The following is a 19904-nucleotide window of genomic DNA, read 5'->3' as shown; positions in this document are numbered from 1 at the left end:
ATGTTTATTTTTATTTGTATAATGTACAATCCCATATTTATTGAAGACTTTTTATTATTAGCCATCTCAATAAGTATCTGATAATTGGTTTGACGGAGGTAGACACTGAAATAAAAAAGAAGATAAGGACTAAGCAAACTTAAAAAGAAAAGATAATGAAATACTGAGATTAAAAAATAAAAGAAGTGAAGGAATACAACTGATGCTGCAGATCTAAAGCACAATGTGTCACTAAAAGCTATGGTAGACAGACATGTTTTTCATTGATTTGAAAGTAGTCCATGGTTAATCTAGTATGAGATTTTCTTGAAGTGTGTTCTATATATTTACAGCAGCTAAAAGCAGGTTAACCATGTTCAGATTTAATTCTAGAAAAAAAAGAAGACAGGTGTCGGTTGACCTGAGAGGTTGAGCTGGTTGATATTGTTGCAAAACAATGTCTTTTTTCCTCCCAAAGAAAGATGACCTGTTCTCCTTATTTATGATTGTCTCATGATGTAGCAAAGAGAAAACATATTAGTATCTACTATGTTTCATCCTCTGCCTCTTGATTCCTTGAATTTTGTTTGTTTTCATGTGGATGCTAAAGCCTTTAAGGGTGATATCCTTTTAAAGCAGGACCAGGACTGAAGCGGCCAATCTGGTCAAGGCACAGCATGATTTGAGACATTGTACAGTCATGTCTCGGGCTGATTTATAGTGATACAAACATACACTGAGCCTATTTTGACAGCAGGTTTGGCCTTGTCTATTGATGACAGTAATCCAAATCAAATGATGCACATGCAGCAGCAAGCTGAAATGATAAGCATCTTCCTGAAATTTCCCTGTGGGCAGCCTAATGGCTCTGTCCCGAACAAGAACAAAGAGGTCAGCATGTGCCACTGTGATTGAAGGCACGGGATTAGAAACTAAGAAGATGACTACAGATGAGCAGTGAGCTTTTATCCGTATGATTTTTTTATACAGTGATCATTGCGTAGACACTTGCGTGTATAAGCTTCAGTGACAGGTTTTTATTATAGAATGCATGCACTGACACACATCTGAAGGTTTAAACATTTAAAACAAAGGTTCGCTATGGCAGCTGATGACAGATCATTTGTTTTTGAACTCACGCTATGTTGCAACATGCCCCCTAGTCGACTCTATGGTTGCTTCTAGCAACATTATGTGTGCTAATTGTGCTTTACATTTATGTCTGATGGAGACTGTGTGACCACAGACAGGCTCTGTGCATTACAAGATGAGGAGAGATTAGAGCACAGTGGGTTAATCTTTAGGCCTGCCATCTGCCAGGACCATGAGAATTAAAGGTGGAGCCACGGCCTTGACCACCAACATACAAAAGTAACCTGTCAGGTGATCTTTTCCAGTGAGTATGTGACCATTGTGTTAAAGTTATGCTTCAAAGTGCACAAAAATTATTGATGTGCCTATGAATACTTGCCTTCTCGACAAAGGTTTCACTGTACATGCAGGGAATTCCTCTGCTGCGAGAGGTCACTGAACTTAAATCATACACTGGTGTTCCTAAAACAGAGATAGTGTGTCTGTCTGTCTGTCTGTGTGTCTGTCTGTCTGTCTGTCTGTCTGTCCGTGTGTGTGTGTGTGTGTGTGTGTGTGCGCGCCAACTTACAGTTTTCTGAAAGCAAAGTTCATGCACCAAGCAGCCACTGAGCTCATGCAATATACTGTACACTCTACTAGAACCACTCAGATTATAAAGTAGATTTAATTTCAGTATGAGAATGGACTGTAAAAGGTTTACTCACGTGTGTAAATCCCCTTGCATGCAACATGTATTAATGGTGTGCATAGGCATATAATTGTTTTGTTTGTGTACATGAAATATTATTATTTCAACAGGAATGGCAAAATATTCCAGCTATAATGATTTTTTACAGCATCTGTGTCCTGTGTAGTAGTAGATATTTAAAATACTGTAGGCAGTAACACATTATTTTGGATGTAATAAGTGTATGTTTAAGAGGCAAAGAAAGAGGATAACTGGCTCATTTGAGACACTTTAAATGTATTCACCAACTTTTTGTGTGGAGTAATGCAAAGCATTTTTAAAATGTAACTTATAAATAAAAGACATAGAGTAATCTATCGATTGGTTGGTGTTTGTAGAAAGATAGAGACCCACTGGGTTAATATTATATAACATTTGTTTACAAGAGTTTAACTGTGGGTGGTAAATAAGATTATCAGACAAGATTAGCCAGCCTCAGTGCCCAAAATATCATTCAAAAACTCCCAGAAAGACATTAAGTTAATCAATGGGGTTTTTAATTAAAGATACACTGCACATAGTTGACACAAGAAATATACAACCCAACAAAAAACATTGAATGTAAAATAAAACTCTGAGTCATCGTGCCTTGTTTGTCATTATCATTTATTTAGAATTCATGTCATCAGTCCACAGATTCCTTTTATGATTTGTACCATAACATCCAAACAGGAGCTATAATCTCATCAGATCATTCACTGCTGTCATCTACATCATCCTCTGTTTTATGATTATCCTATTAATTGAGTAAATAGTGGAGTTTCTTTTTCTTCCAACAGATGGTTGTTGAGTGCATAGCAGATGGCACTGTATACAATATGGGTAAAACACTGACCAATATCATGGTATAGATTCTGCATTATTCTAATCCCACATCAGAACGTAATGTAACGCACTTTCTATTAGTTACAATTCGATATAGACTGTGCAGCTGTTAACACATAACATAATCCAAATGTTAACACAAGCAAAATATTAAACAGTTAAATTACAGTTTTACATGTATTATACATTTATCATTTATTATTATTTAAGTTTAAATCCTGATAGATGTAAGGTTTTTAAGTATTCATTGCAAAGAAAAGACTGTAGAACAGTATTGGAACTGAAAAGTATAATTTGACATTTTTAAAGATATTTTTACAGTTTAGCTTTCATACCTTTAGACAATAGCATCTCTTCTGGCAGCAGCATCTACAAAGCTAATGCAGTGGATAAGGACACAGGCTCAGGTGGCTCAGTAACCTACTACCTCCAGGTATCACTTGGCAGTGGAACAATACTGCCCACTCACATTTCATCCACTCTAACTTCTGCAATAAATGAATATAGTATATAAATAAAAAAATATACACAGACAAAACATTTAAAAATGCTCTGAAGCTGACCCTTTCATGTTAATCTGCATCTGATGGAATTAATGTATAATGTTCTGATAACGAGGTTAACATCAGTAAGATTTTCCAGTGCTCCGATGTGTATTTGTGCATGTGCATGAATATGCTTGTGTGGTTATGAGAATGGGGATTAAATCACAATTACATTTGTGTCAGGTATTGGAGGCTTAGAGGGCTGCTTTGGCAGGGGCTGGCAGGGAATGTTAGCATCTCTTCTGTCTATTTAGACATGATCAGAAAATTGCATATTTATTTATTAGTTGTGTAATAGCTAAATGAAAGCTGTTAATAAAAAACAACAATGTATACCTGTCCATCATCTGCAAAGCTGTGGTATATCCTTGTTTTGTTTGCCCTGCAGACAGAGCAATCTCCTGTGAATTGGTGGTTGAAGAAGCACAGTTGGACTGAAGGGCCCTCAACTCTTAAGACGTGTCATTGGATTAGCATGTGAGCATCTGCCTTTAGCCTTCTCCAGTCGCCCACAAACACCCTCAGAGCTGCATCTCATGTACAAGACTTTTGACGGAGCCGTCTTCATGGTGCGATTTCATGACTTGATTTTTTAGGATGAAGAATGTAAAGATATTACATTTGCCACTGGTTTTTGTGTTTGTGCAGGCCTGCTTTGGTAAGTTTCACCTCTTAATTCTCTGCTTACAGTGCTTAAGTGTTCCTGTGGTCAGATGGTGAACGCTGTTCAGATACATTTGCGAGCTTCTGGGTTGATGACTATAAATGTTTCTAAGTTTATAACTGTTTTCAATTCATTAATATTCTGTCCTAACCTGGTTATTTGCTATTAGAGATGTACATGAGTTTATACTTGGTATGACTATCATACTGACTGATTTACTTGAAATATGAATTTAGTTTTGGTATTTAAAAACAGAGTATTCCAATGACAAATAAAAACAGCATTATGTCTGCGACCAGAAATCTCAGGTCTATGTATAGCAAAGGTATCTTAGCGAGTTGACGTAACTCACCAGTAATCCCAGTCAAAGTGACCGAGAAAGCAGGGGGCGTAAGTGTAGTAAATGCTTAAACATAGTGTAACAGTAGCGGAAGAAGAGCAGAAACTGATTCAATAAGTGAGCTAACATTAGCAAACATTAGCCACCATAAGCTACTGGTCAGACCAGACCACAACGAGGGCTGTTGCAGCAAAACCATTGAGTATACTGAATTGATTAAGGGTGCGTTATTTCTTCTTTCCAAAGTTACACAGGTTCACTTTAAGCTGAATAACATCAAACTTTCAAGCATTTAATGATGTTTTTTATACCTCTGTCCTCAGCGCAAGCAGACTTTGCCCCCTATTTCTACGACAATGGACCCTACAGCCAAAATGGGAACCTGGCACTGTTCAGCCTTTCAGAGGACACGGCTGTCGGTGAGCTCAACCTCTGACATACAGGACATTTAGTGTGGACAGCTAATAGGCTGGTGGAGCAACCAATCAACAAAATGGCATGTTTTGTCCAGGATGTTAAATAGTCTTTGATAGATGAACAGATGTTGTGTGGCATGTGAGTACTCCCACTAACATGCTCATCTGGTGGTGCCACCTGTTGATGTGAGGGACAGTTTTCTGGCTGTGAATGTGGTGCAGCTGTCCCTCCACACCTTCCATCAGTCAGGGTACTTATAAGTCTACTGTGTCTCAGTCGGTTATGTTCCACAGCAGTTTTTCCCCAAACAATGGGTGAACTGCCCTCCTTGATTACTTATTAGAAGCTGCTTCATCTTGTATTTGGAACCAGTTTTATAAAGTGTTCTTCTAACCTTTAATTCCTAATTTGGAAAAGGATTGTATATAAAAATGTTTTGTCTAAAATGTAGGTTTCCACTTTTACAAATATGTCTAACCAGCCAACTGCTGAGGCTGTTTTAACTAAATTATGATGTTTTCTTTTAGGTACACAGATCTATAGTCTCAATGGCACAGACCCTGAAGGCCAGGAGGTGAGGTATGGCCTTTCCTTTGATCCAGGATCCCGGGAATACTTCAGGGTCGACCCCATATCCGGAAACATCACATTGGTGGAAAAGTTGGACAGAGAGGTAAACTTAACATCACATAGGCCTCAGAAGGACATTAGGGTAGAGGAATGGTCAATTTAGCTTTAAACTAACAATTACAGAACTGAGTTGATTTTTTTCACCGTGTATTTCTTCATATTAACTCGTTTTGCATCTTTGCTCAGAAACAAGATTCTATTGACATTCTTGTCAGCATCACAGATGGGCAAAGCAAGGTATCAACATCCAGTCCAGTGTTTGATTATACAATTTTATTCCTTATAATGAATCATGAATGTGTCAAACACTTCTTCTTCTTCTTCTACTTCTTCTTCTTAGGTTGTGGAAAGAGTCACAATATTTGTAATGGATGCAAATGATGAAAAACCTGAATTCCAAAACATGCCGGCAATCATTGATGTACTGGAAGTAAGTTAAGCCATAAGCGTATGCTTTATGAACCATAAAATCTTGAAAATTGAAATCAATATCTAAGTGTCAATATCTCCACATAAACTGAAAAAGGACAGCATATTACTGTAAAAATATTTAAGTTAGTATGTGTTGTATCATTTATTTTTGAGCTCTATATGTTGTGACCTGAATATTTTTCTGTGTTGCTCATTTTAGACTACTATGTCTGGCAGCAGCATCTACAAAGCTAATGCAGTGGATAAGGACACAGGCTCAGGTGGCTCAGTAACCTACTACCTCCAGGTATCACTTGGCAGTGGAACAATACTGCCCACTCACATTTCATCCACTCTAACTTCTGCAATAAATGAATACAGTATATAAATAAAAAAATATACACAGACAAAACATTTAAAAATGCTCTGAAGCTGACCCTTTCATGTTAATCTGCATCTGATGGAATTAATGTATAATGTTCTGATAACGAGGTTAACATCAGTTAGATTTTCCAGTGCTCCGATGTGTATTTGTGCATGTGCATGAATATGCTTGTGTGGTTATGAGAATGGGGATTAAATCACAATTACATTTGTGTCAGGTATTGGAGGCTTAGAGGGCTGCTTTGGCAGGGGCTGGCAGGGAATGTTAGTTTGCACTTTGGACTATTAGGACCAAAGAACAGCTGGCCTGGAGTGACGAGTGAGGCAGTGCACATCTGGACACACCAGCTTTCACCTGCCTGCCCTGTCCTTGAGCATATTGGCTCTTTACATCCAGATGGACAAAGAGATATACTTCAAAAAGATGTGGCCTAATTCAAGTGGCTACTGAGTGTTTTCATGCAGCCAGCTGACCACTTTTCATGATATGTCACGTGAGTGGTTGTAAATGGGTTTTCAGTGACAGGCTTTGATTCATGTGACCTAAAATGTGTCTCTGAGTGTGCTTTTAAAATCCTGCTTTTGTCCTGTCCTCTGTTACAGAATCCTCAGTCCACTTTATTTGCCATTGACAGACATAGTGGTGTCCTTCGTATCAAATCTGGGGAAATGTTGGACTATGAGAAAACAAAGACACTCTTTATCACTGTCATTGCAAAGGTAATGGGTGTATCAAAACTCATGTTTCTGTCATCCAATAATTTACTTTCATTTTCAGTTTAAAGGTACCTTGTAAAGTTGTTTGTGCAACATAAATTTGTTTGTTTACAAGAAAACTCCACAGGGCGCCTAAAATAAACACTGTAGGGGAGAGTGGGGTAAGATGAGCCATTTTTCATATTTAGGATCACTACATCAAGGCAATCATAGTTTTGTCGCTAACTAATATATCTGCATATATTTCAGGATGTTGTGCATCATTCAAATAAACAGAATGAGTGTAAACATAACTGTTTTGATAGTATAGCTTGTCCAAAAAAAAATACACGGGATATAGGAGCGGGGTAAGTTGAGCCATATCCCTACTCCCCCTCCCCCCCCTCCCCCCTCACCTTCTCCCTCCCTAAATAACACTCACTTCTTCACATTCATGTGTATTTTATTTATTTGTAACAGGTACAATAACTTTTTTTATTATTATTGCATATTACTGCTAAACAGCTGTTTTGTGAAAAAAACTTTTTAACATGAGAATGCCTTAAAGTGCGCTTAGGAAGAAAACATTAACAGCTGTGTTTTTGGAATATACACAGAATATGTTTTTGGATACACTTATTGAGTGTATTTTGGCTGTAGCCACCGGCTCAACTTACCCCAGAGCTACCATTTTGACTTTATTAGTCCCCACTGCTAAAATGGTGCACTTTTATGCTAGGTTTATGACCTCATGTTGTAGCTCATAGATACCACATTTGATGTATAAAACAAATTTAAAATGATCTATTTTGGTCTAAACACAATTCTCATGAAACTTATGATAGACTAAATTCACTTTCAAGAGTGAAAAATGATTTTTTTGGAAATAAATATCTAACTTTACCCATGTGGTTCTTACATTCACAGACTCCATGAAATGATGCCTTCCTCCTAAATATTTGGTCTCATGATCAATGTTTTTTACCATTTTCTAGCAACAAGGGGTGGCTTAACTTACCCTTTGGCTCAGCTTACCCCACTCTCCCCTGTATGAAAAAGATCCCTCCTTTAAAATGTGAGCCAAACTTAAAGAGAAAAACTGTCTTTTTAAAATGTGGATGTAATTGTGTATTACTTTTGTTGCAGGATGGTGGTGGTAATTTTAATGGCAAGGAGCAGTTTATGTCATCCTCTGCTACCCTGACAATCAATGTGATCGATGCACAGGACACTCCGCCATCTTTTATTGGGACACCATATTTTGCCTATGTTTATGAAGTCTCAGTGCCAGTGAGTATGAAAATATACTTCAGTAACATTCTGCTTCGACTATAACAATAAATTTACACTGCTGTCTTACGTTAATGAACATCATATGGTAACCTACAAGTAAATGCAGTTTATTTTCTATGCTCACAGTATAAGTAATAACCATGAAAAGACAAGATAGCAGTATCTCTTATGACACAGCTTTGATTTCTGGCATTTTACAGGAATGCCCACGCTGCCTTCTCACAGCGGGAAAGCCACATTATCTATGAGTCGCAGAATGTCACTGTAGTAGCGCATCAGAGGAGAGAGATTACACATTCTCACTTTCATCCAAAAGGGAATAATTAGGACAATGACATTTTAATGCACCTTTGAAGACTTGGTGGAGATAGATGTTTGTGGTATTTGACTGCAGGGAGACTTAATTAAGATTCCTGCTTCATTTTGTAAAATCTTAACATATCATCAGTTTTTTTAACAATGTGATGCAACCAAATACTGTGTTACATCATGTGAGAAGTGGCATTTTAGAGTTGTTTATTGGCAGAACAAATAAGGTCTTTTAACCCTAACCTTCTATTTAAAAGTATCAGTAACTGGAGAAATATGAATAACTTGGGGTAATAACAGGTAATATATCACTTATACAACCAATTATCAATCTTGTTGCACTATTAAATCCCTTTTCTTTTCTTTTCTTTTCTTTTCTTGCCTGACAGGGATCTGAAATATTCACTGTTGTAGCAAAAGATGGTGATGTGGGAAACCCAAATCCAATCCATTATTCATTTGACGATGGTAAGCATTTTGCACAAAGAAGATTAGAATGATTTTAAAATAAAGCTGAAATGCTCATAGGTCTGTCTGTTGCTTTTCTTTGCAGGCGACGATGGTGTTTTTCACATCAATAAAACAAGCGGTTGTATCACCCTGCTGAGTCAGCCCATGTATCTGAAGAGAGAAATCTTTAACATTAAAGTCAGGGTAAGTTGCAATGGATTAATTAATTCTGTTTACTGTAAAAAAAAAAAAAAAAGGGGGCCAGACTTACATGCTCTTCAGCATCACTGTCACAAGTCACACCACGTTTCCAACCAAAGCCTGAATTTTGCCTGTATGAAAGAATGTACAGCTTTAAACATTTTTATAGCCTTTAATCATTGTATATTCATAAAGGGAATTACAATGGATCAAACAATCATGTAAAGCAAAATACATTTTACATTAAATAACCTACTATATACTGCCTGAACATTTTTAACTGGTTAAAATTCAAAAAGTAAAACTGATCTGGTGAAACTTGGATAAAATTTCCTTCAGGGTCATCTACTGTTCACAGAAGTGATAAATGTGGGCTAATATATTTTCCCACCTGTGTCCAGGCATCAGAAGTAAGTCCAGAAGGCAGACTCATGGACTATGGGGTGACCACAGTGGTGATCCGTGTGGTGGACCTGAACAATAATCCACCTACTTTCTACGGAGAGAACGGCCCACAAAACATGTTTGAGTTGACCATGTATGAGCATCCACCTGAGGGAGAGATACTCCGGGGTCTAAAAATCACTGTCAATGACTCTGATCAGGTGGGGAGACCTTTATTTTCTTCCATATTTTCTCATGAACTGACTGTGATTAGCATGAAAACAATCCAGTAGCTATTTTCAGTGATGTTTTACAGAGTATTATTGCCATTGAAAGCTGCCTCAGTTAACCAGAAGAGAGGAACAGTGATTGTTATTATGTAATAACACTCATTTTTAGACCAAATTACATTGTTATCTAACAATTCATGTGCCACAACATTGTGTTCAGGCTGGTGTCTGCCTTTCTGTCTACGAAATGAATTTAAGCCTGCTATTATCACAGACAATCCTTTTAAAATTACAACACAAATTAAAAGCTACTCCCTAACTATGGCATTTGTCAGCTTATGCAAGTCTCTGTGTGTTTCCAGCTCCTTGTATGAGCCTCGTCCAAATGGCTGTCCAAATGTATTCTCTGATAATACTATTACAACATCAGGACGAGCTCTCTTTGTCCAGAGATATGATGTTTCACCAAGAATATTACAGCTGCCAGTGATATCCTATTGATTTCTCATACATTACTGTAATAATGAAAGACACAAAGCTTTTATATTGATTGAATGGACTATATACTACATGGATTATATTGTATGTCTGTAACAAATGCAGATTACTATAAATAGGTCCACGCATGTATAACATAACAACTGTCATTTTCATTAATGAGACATTCTGAATCTGTAATATGATGATGAGGTTTTGCTCTTCCAGGGTGCAAATGCTAAATTTAATCTGAGACTGATCGGACCAGGGAGGATGCTGCGAGTCGTCCCTCAGACTGTTCTCAATGAAGCCCAAGTCACAATCTTAGTAGAAGACTCTGCTGCCATGGACTATGAGAAACACAATTTTCTCACATACAAGGTTACCACAGTAGATTGAAATGTGACTGAATAGCACACGTATTTCTCAAGAAATAGTACCTGAATCTATTGCACATTGCTTTATTTCATTGATTTGTTTCAAATCTTTCCCCTCTTTAGCTACTCGCAGTTGAGATTGATACGCCTGAGAGATTCAGTTCCACGGCAGACATTGTCATTCACCTCCTGGACACCAACGACAATGCTCCCAGATTCTCCTCCGATTACTACATTGCCAGAATTCCAGAAAACTCACCCGGTGGCTCCAATGTGGTGTCAGTCACGGTGAGTGAGCCTTCATCCTGTCTAAAAATACATGCCATCACCAATGTACGTCCCTCTGAGCTAAAGAGGAATGCTGATTTGAACAAAATGGCCAAGAGGGCCATTAATTCCCTAAATGTAGACTTTTTGGGCGATGGGGGTTGGGATAATATGTGAAAACATGTAGATAAAAGCTAGGCGAGGTAAGCTGCCAGATGGCTATCACTTTCATTTTGTTGTGTAACACCAAATTCCCAGATTTCTTTCCCCTAATGCTTAGTAGCACATGCAGCTGCAGCACAAAAATATGTGCAGACATAACATGAACACTTTTAAGGACATATAGATAGATAGATAGATAGATAGATAGATAGATAGATAGATAGATAGATAGATAGATAGATAGATAGATAGATAGATAGATAGATAGATAGATAGATAGATAGATAGATAGATAGATAGATCTTTTTTGGATTATCTCATCCTTCGCCCTTGTCGGTTCATATCAACGCCCTGCAGAGGCTCAGAGCAACAGGGAGGCTCACTAATAAATCCTACCCTTGCGTGAACACCACAGAGGCTCATTTCCTTGATCCCAGGCAATTTCAATCAGATAAAAGAACAGCCGACAAGTGACCTTGGACACATGGAGACAACGAACAGGCATCCCTGCAGCGACAGACAGATTAGCTGATGCCCATGATGATGATGTTCCTATGACATCAAAAGTCCGTCTTTTTATAGCTGACCCCTGTAACATCATGCTTCAATCCAGCACAGATTCATTCAGTTTACTGAGTCCATGGTGGCGTAGAGTTTTTCTCTTTTTCTCCTTCACTTGAAAGAGTTACAAACAAATCTAACCAATATTTTGAAGTTTATCTGAGGTAGAAGGTAAAGGTAGGACACACAATGTTCACTAGTCTGACCTGAATGTTGCACTAAACGTCTAAAGAGGAACTGCAGATTACCCTGACTATGATAGTTATCTTGAACTGGCCATGAAACCAAACTCACAACATATTTCTTTCTCCTTTCTGTTTGTTTACAGGCAACAGACCCAGACTCAGGGCCTTGGGGGGAAGTGAAGTACTCTATCTACGGATCAGGGGCTGACTTGTGAGTACAAGAATATAACATAAGATGAGTTTTGTCAAGGGGAGAGAGTGAATCAGGAGGTGGCTCAGCCCCAGCATAAAATTCCTCTCATCCTTTATAGTTGTACACCTCCACACATTCAGTGACTGACATTATCACTACTTGAACAACATTATCTTATTATCTTATCTAAAATCTAAATGTCCAGGGGTAAGATTCTTTTATTATGCACAAGAAGAAGAAATTACAGATACTAATCAAACCATGCTGTGTCAACCAAGTGTCAGGCCACTCCTTCACTGGTCCTTGTGTAGTTCCAGCAAATGAGAATTAAAACATGAAAAATGCTTACACAACATTATTAGCAGTTTACTCCCTGAGTCAGCAGTATAAATTCAGACCACACCTTTCATAAAAAACATTGAAAGCACACTCAAGGAAACTGTTTAATTAAATGACAGGAATTGGATCTGAATGTGGTATTTTATTTGTAAACTGGTGTACAATATGAAAACCACCTACAGGAAAAGCAAATCTGCCTGAAAGCTGTACAAAAATATGACAGCAGACTTGTTTTTCATATTAGAACTTGGTACTGTGTATTGCACCTAAGCACTGTAGTCCCTCAGAGGATTTGATGGTATTTTCTCTGAAGTCGATTTTTATTAGATTTCCAGGAGAGGTCTAACCTCTGAGAAGAAGGCTCAGTGGTTACTGTTTTCGCTTAGTCATAATATACCAACAGCTTGTCGTTCATGGGTCATTTCATAAGTTCATAAGATCACCTGGATGTTTTACAAAGTTAGTGCCACATCTCAACACTGTGACAATCAATACTGCAACTGTTGAGAAATAGTTATTTTAATCATGTTTCTATCTGCATGCCTTAGAGGACCAGACAAGTTGGATTTGGAAATACTGAGAACAGTAAATCAAAGTAAACATGAACCTATAACGTGTAGTGCCAATGTAAACAGACAGATGTATGTCAGTAAGGATATGTTGAATCTGAATCTGGACCTCTCAGTACAGATTCTGAGCTCTGTAGCGATTAATTCGATAAGATATGTGATGTTACACGACAATCCAGGATTTCCAAATAAGCAGAGGAGAGAGATTTGGAACACGTTTATCTTAACTTGTTTGGTCAAAAACCATTTGGAAACTGTGTCACCTCAGATTAGTCCAAAATGCCTCTTTGAACTTGTTATAAAGCGATACATTTCTCGGTTCTGCATTTACAAAAATCTAGGATCATGTATTCCTGATCTGTGCCTGTCTCTTAATCCTATAATGGGATTGGAGGAGAAAATAGACTGCTCTTTGCTTCTGACTACCTAGCACCGTCACAAAGTCACTGTAGGGTAACTAAACAGTAAGTCAGTGAAACAATCTATTTCTGATCTCGGTCTATATGTATACAGTCCAACCTTGCATGACTAAAGTTAATTGGAATAGGACAGTAAAGTAATACTTTAATAGTTCAACATTATGGGAATACACAGGAATTAACACTATGGGAATTTGTTTTCTTTTTAAGAGTTAGGAGGTGATTAGCATTGTGTAACATTGTTTGTTCACAGAAATCTTAAAATGAAGATTTGTGGTTTTAAGAGTGACTATAAATATCTGAGGAACAACAGTTTACTATTGCCATACTTTGCTTCGTCTTCATCTTATGCTCGGAAAAAATGCAAATAAACATATTTGCAAAAAGGTTTGAGAACATTGCATAGCATACACATCTGGTTTGAAAAGTTCCAGTAATTTTTTTTTTACTTTTCAAACCCTGTAATAAAGTTTTCAAAAAATGCCTTCCAACAGTAATATAATATATTTGTACATATTGTATATCTACCATTTGTTCAGCTTGAAAAGGCTAACTTCCTACACCTAACTGTCAGTCTAAACGCTTTGACCTGTTGGATAGGTTAGGGTTATCAGTAGCCAAAATAATAATAAATCTAAAGCCCCAAACCCCCGCAATGATTGAGAAAATATAGATGTGAGTGTGACATGCTACCCATCTCTCTACAAAAGTGGTCTTGAGCAAAATGCTCACATCAGAAAATAGACAGTGTACATTCTTAGTAAGACTATCCTAAGAAGACAATAAATGTTTACACACAATAATCCTAAATCTAAATCACCATTTACAGGTTCCTGATCCAGTCTGCATCTGGGATCATCTACACCCAGCCGTGGGCGAGCCTGGATGCGGAGGTGAGGTCCAAGTATAACTTCTATGTGAAGGCAGAGGATGCAGAGGGAAAGTACAGTCTAGCTGAGGTCTTTGTGACTGTGCTGGACCTGAATGATCACCCACCTGCATTCAATGACAACTTCCTCGAGACAACTATGGTGATTGGAGCACCAGTGAAAATAGAGGTATTTTCTCTATCATGATTTACCATGTTGGATAAAATGAAACTCAACCATAACATCAGTACCAGTATTTTTTTATTAAATACATCACCTTCTACACAGGCTGTAGATGATGATGCAGAAATACCCAACAATGTTATCGAGTACGCCATCATGAAAGCGGAGCCAGACAACAACATCTTTGACATTAACGCTGACACAGGGGAGATCATGCTCAAGTCCTACATCAAGTCAATGGCCATCATTCAGAACATCACCAAGCAGAGAGACTGCACCTGGTCGCTGGTGGTGCAGGCCCGGGACCGAGGCCAGCCATCCTTCAGCACCACTGCAGTCGTCAAGATCGACATCACTGAAGCTGTAAGTTGATGAATGAATGATTAATTCGACAGATTTTTTCTAATATACTTTAAATACATGAAAAAAAGAGTGTGCAAAGTTGCAACCATTAGTTTCTCAGGGTTTAATTGTGATACAAATGCCATCATCATTTAATATCTTATACTGCTTGGATTTAGTTATAGGCTACCTACAAGTTATGCGTATTATATAGACTTTTTTTTACAATTCTGCTTTTTTATCAAACAAAGTCTGGTGTAAAATTATTGAAACATTTGATGCACTCAAGAGGGTAGTGATTTAAAAAGAATTTAATATCCCATGGCTATTTAGTCATATTAACTAAAAACATCCCTGTGTGTGTTTCAGCCATTCAGGCCTTCAGTGCAAATACAAAATGGTTGCCTTTAGGCTGTTTCTGCTGGGGCCACAACTGCCTGCGCAGGCTTTAGTGGTCTACACTAATCATGTGACTACTTACATGTCCATACTTATCATGTCTTCCCATGATGAAGGGCTGAATGGGTTAAACTGTTACATGACGAAATAGCCATGAGATATTAAAGGCTTTTTAAAACACTACCCTCTTGAGTGCCTCAGATTTCTTCAGTTTTGTGACCAAGCCTGGAGTAACTTCTTTGCACCACCTAATTTCAATTCAACAGTTATCAGACAATAAATTGAAATTTACATTTTACACTTACAGTATAGGTCTCAGACACATCAGGACAACAAACTGCAAAAACAGATTCACTGCACTGCAGAACATAAAGATTTCCTTTTTTCTGCTCACTATATAGTGATTGCTCATTCCCTCCATATTCCCAGTAAGTAATTATCAATGATTTGCAATGCAATCTAATGTTTTATTGAGAGGGGAGCTGCATTTTTAGTTAAAATAGTCTGTACATCTGCAAGCATTCCCTACTATGAGTTTACATCTAGATTAAATGTTCATCCGATCAATTTCTGTGTGGAATTGCAGATATTCTACAAATAAAGCCAGTTTTTGCTTTGCAATTGAACATTTGTAGTCATAAAAAATGTAATTCAAATGCAATTGTCATGTTTTCAGATCAAATCCAGATTTTTCTCGTACTTCTTGGGCCTAAGGAAACGTCCAGGGACTGTGTTTGGAATTTGTTTGACCTTTGTCACCTTTGCGATTTCACTGACAATCTTCATTTCAACTCTTATATACTGGAAATCTGTGAAAAAGTCCCGAATACAATCTCAGGGCAAGATCAGAAAGATAACAAGGAGGCCTCTGCAATAAATAAAGCTTGCCTTAAGATCATCAGCACAGAAGAACCATTGTGTTTAATTTGTGGTACCAAGAATTTGCAGCAATACATTTAAAAAGGATTTTTGTGGTAGAACAAGTCTGTAAAAGAGTACAGGAGCACAATATAAACTGTCCTCTCAACATGGTCCCATGGTTTTTTTCCCCATGTTTTGATTTACTACTCACATTATGACACCACAACCAAAATAAACAAATTAGTTCGGGTTTTTCCTTTTCACATGAATTTATATATTCATTCTCAGATGCTGGATGGTCTCAGCTAGTTTCCCAGTCAACCTCTCTGATCTTGTCTTGACAAAATATAAAACAGTAGGACAATGAATTAACAATTAACTATTATCTAATATTATAATAATAGAGTTTTGAATTTTGCACCTCACATCATATTTTTAGCCAAAGGATGAATACATGCAGTACACACACGGGACAATATTTAGAAGTTAATCTTTGTGTGACAGACTATGACTTCAGTCCCATGGATGTGAACTCTCCCTGTGCTCTTTTACAGACCCAACTCAGTGGGGGGCCTTTGGGATCATTTTTGATGCAGAGTAGAAACAAGCCCTTGCATATCCTAGGCATGCTTGCTGGTTTCATTAGCCTCATGGTCATAGTCACAGTCATCATCTCCACTGCAACATTCATGCGCAACAAAAAGTCCAACCGGATCCTGCCTAACCGGCGTGTAAGGAGGAGGCCACGGAAACAGCAGGCCTGGGTCTTCAAAAACCCCTTCAAGAAACCAGAAACCCCCGGAGAGAAATTTAAAATAGAAGAAGTCAGAGAAGAGGAAGAGCGGGAGATTGAAGTCATTGTGGAGAATGTTAACTATAACAACAATGTCAGCAATGTTGTGAGACAATGGCCCCTGCCACCTTCTGCTCCATCTCTGCCCCCTCCACCACCAGCCTACATCCCAGGAGAGAGGCAGTGGGCAGTACCCACAGTCTCAGCAACATTGGCACCCAGACCTAAAAAGAAGGTGATAACCAGACAGGATACTGTGAACAAAGCACTGGTTTCAGAGCTCAAGATGCGACTAGAGCAGAAGAGTTTGATGAAACATTAATCGTGACAAAACAATCTTACCTCAAGATCCATTTAGTAGCTTTCGTGCAGCAGATCCGGTCTGCCCAGTTGTCATGGAAAAGGAGCCGTTCAAATTTCCATTTTTTCACAGAACTTTAACGTCTTCTCATGTTGCCATATAGACAAATGGACATTTTGAATTTTGGATTTTTGGAAGAGACTTAAAACATTGCACATCTGTTACATGAGACAGGTACATAGGAGAGGGTGCCTAGTGAATGTTCACTCCAAAAACATTGCTAATAAATGTATTAATGCAGGTTAGACAGTGTGCAGGAGTTTATTTGGAACTTTTGAAACAGCAAAAGAATGTATTTTGAACATTCACATATCAGACAAGTGAGCAGACTTGATTTGAAGATGATGAAGATCATGTTATATGATCAAAAGCTCCAGAATACCACTACCAGAACGCCACTAAATGGAACTTGAGGCGAGGGTGTTTTCTGATGTTTCTGAGGTCAAGAATGAACTTTGAAACTTAATCATTAACAGTGCTTTGTCTGTGTGTGTGTGTGTGTGTGTGTGTGTGTGTGTGTGTGTGTGTGCACGTGTTTGTGTGAGTGTGTGTGCGTGTGTGTGTGTGTGTGTGTGTGTGTGTGTGTGTGTGTGTTTTCAGAAAGATTAAATACACTGAAATGGGTAATAGCTTAATTCTTTGTGGATTAATAATGTAATTTTCATGTGATGGTCATGTCTTCCTGTCATGTGTATCATCATTCAGGTTTAATTCACGATTCATTGTTTCTTTCTAATTCAAGTTTCTTTTTTATATTCTTTGTATCAGTATTAAACAAATAACAAGTACACAACCAAACAAATCCCCAACCAACACACAATCAACCCTCCCCGACATCCTCTTTTGGCTCCAAAAAAGAGAAAAATCTTTAAGACAATTAGTCAAATAGATATTATACAGTACACCTTGTTCAAAGACAGTTACACCTACGGTAAATCTCATTTAAGTTTCTGTCATTTTGTCAAATAAATCCCACCTTTTGAACCATTTGTTGACACACTAGTAGCTTAAAGTTCCTCAACCCAGATCCCTTGACGGGAATGAAGTCATTCAGATTTCAACAAGCAAGACTGTTTATTTGGGATCCAACCAAGCTCCTTACAAGAGATTTCATGACACTTGAACTGACTAAAGAGATCAGCCAGAGGGTAGGGAACCAAAGTGATCACGTTAGGAAGATCTTTAATCCTACTGCGCAGGTGTAAAACACTGTTTGGAGCCCTGTTTCGCAACAGTCACGACATGTTTATGTTCTCCTTTAAAGGACTGTTTTTCATTTGTTTACTACTGTACATGCAGTGGTTTGTCTGTTTCAACTGGTGTCTTTTTTGTCAAGAAACTGTTGCTGTTGAATCACCTGTCAGGACCAATAAAAGAACACATTTGTAATTTCAATTGTGGTGGGAGGAAGTATTTAGATCAGTACCGCACTTTGAAAATACTCCCTTACAAGTACTCCATCACAAGAGTCTTGGATTCTATTTTTAGTACAGAAGTGTCATCAACAAAAATACTCATTACATGTGAAGTGGCTCCTGTCAGTGTTATATATTATCACATTATATAATTACTGATTGCATTAACAGGTTTCATCTATAACAGTGCATCTTTAATAGGATGTCAGTTTTACATGAATATGTAGTTTGATTATTGACAACCGGGAGAGAAGTTCTGCCCTTTGAAACTTATTTTAGATTTTAACTCACTCTCATCATTAATCTCATCACAACAAGCAACAACCATCCAGGATTAGAACATACTGAGTTCAGGACACTCAGACAATTAGACTGTAGCCCTGACGGCATTGTTAAACACATAGAGAGAAAGCTTTGTTTCCATTAGCTTAAGGCCAACGCCACCTTAATGAGCCTGAAAATATTCTCTACTGCCCCCTTTTGGAGAAGCTGCTTAACCATTGCCCTCAGGTGAAAGACAAAGGGAGTTAGTGTTCTCAGATCCTCAAACAAAATGAAAAGTGAAACTTTTATGTCCTTAAAGGAGATATTGTTGAATCACATTGACTGACAAAGCATGTGTTAAGCTTTTGGAAAACAAAAGCAATATGAACAAAGCAGTGTATCCAAACACTGAATAATATATAGGCCTAGTATATAAAATATAATAGTCATGTAGAACAACAGGAAAAAAAATGAGAGAATGAGATGTATGAAGACAGCCTTACACAACAATATTACATTTGCTGTTGTTTTTAGTAAAACCTCACCAGATGTTGTGCAGATATGTAATATATTATCCTGATACAAGCCCTTTTGCTCTCCTTAGCTCTAATATCAACGTGAGCGCTATCAATTATGAAGTTACACTGAACCACTCACTGGGTATTTGTGTAGACATTATGGCCAAACATGCACACTATTTCAAAGTTACATAAAACATGAAATTTGCAGATTACATCCTCTAATCCAAGGACCAATTTGTTCATCTTTGTGCAATATTGCATCCTTGGCTAAAAACCAAAAGTCCATCTGCCCTGTTCTAGTTTTGACCAACAAGATGTGTGTGACTGACATCGAACTTTCTGCAGCCTCAGCTGGCACATTTTACATGGTTATGATGATGCAGTACAGACTCTGGGGATTTTTTTTTTTGCTCATACATACAGTATGTGAATGTATGATGTGCTGCTTTTTCAGGCCAGCACAATCCCAAAGATCCTTGAGGAACCAAACCCAGATTTTAGGTCAAAATCGTCACACACATAAACACAAAAACTTTTCAGCGTAGCAAGCTGTTAATGCTCTGAAATGAAATGAGGGAATATGAGGAGCAGCCCAAATGATCATGCATTATGCCATGTAAGAGGCAGCGAGGATTACTGGGCTATTTGATAGAGGATTACAGAGTTAAAAGTTGCAAAGAGCATTGATGCTTTAGAATGAAAGAAATGCACAGGGTTCAAAAACCCTGCTAAGTGTGTGAAGCAACAGAGGTTCTAAAAGGTAAATTAAA

At 37.8% G+C, this 19904-nt stretch overlaps 1 protein-coding gene across 2 annotated transcripts; it reads left to right on the top strand.

Annotated features, from left to right (window-relative positions):
* The first annotated feature begins 3657 nt into the window (after positions 1-3657).
* Positions 3658-18329, top strand: cdhr1a (cadherin-related family member 1a). 2 transcript variants are annotated; one of them, XM_051427028.1, is made up of 17 exons: positions 3658-3826; positions 4496-4591; positions 5117-5262; positions 5406-5456; positions 5560-5649; positions 5851-5937; positions 6618-6734; positions 7857-8000; positions 8702-8780; positions 8866-8966; positions 9365-9568; positions 10283-10435; positions 10555-10719; positions 11750-11817; positions 13956-14184; positions 14284-14541; positions 15596-16427. In XM_051427028.1, exons 1-17 carry the CDS (start codon positions 3766-3768, stop codon positions 15794-15796), a joined length of 2250 nt encoding a protein of 749 aa, XP_051282988.1. In that variant the 5' UTR covers positions 3658-3765; the 3' UTR covers positions 15797-16427. The 2 variants fall into 2 exon arrangements, with proteins under 2 accessions (XP_051282988.1, XP_051282980.1); XM_051427020.1 differs by having other exon boundaries at positions 3659-3826; positions 16335-18329.
* The last annotated feature ends 1575 nt before the right edge of the window (positions 18330-19904 follow it).

This window comes from Dicentrarchus labrax, unplaced genomic scaffold (genome assembly GCF_905237075.1).
Source record: "Dicentrarchus labrax unplaced genomic scaffold, dlabrax2021, whole genome shotgun sequence".
Lineage (NCBI taxonomy): Eukaryota > Metazoa > Chordata > Actinopteri > Moronidae > Dicentrarchus > Dicentrarchus labrax.
The sequence above is the reverse complement of the archived record's forward strand: the minus strand, read 5'-3'. Positions and strand labels throughout refer to the sequence as shown.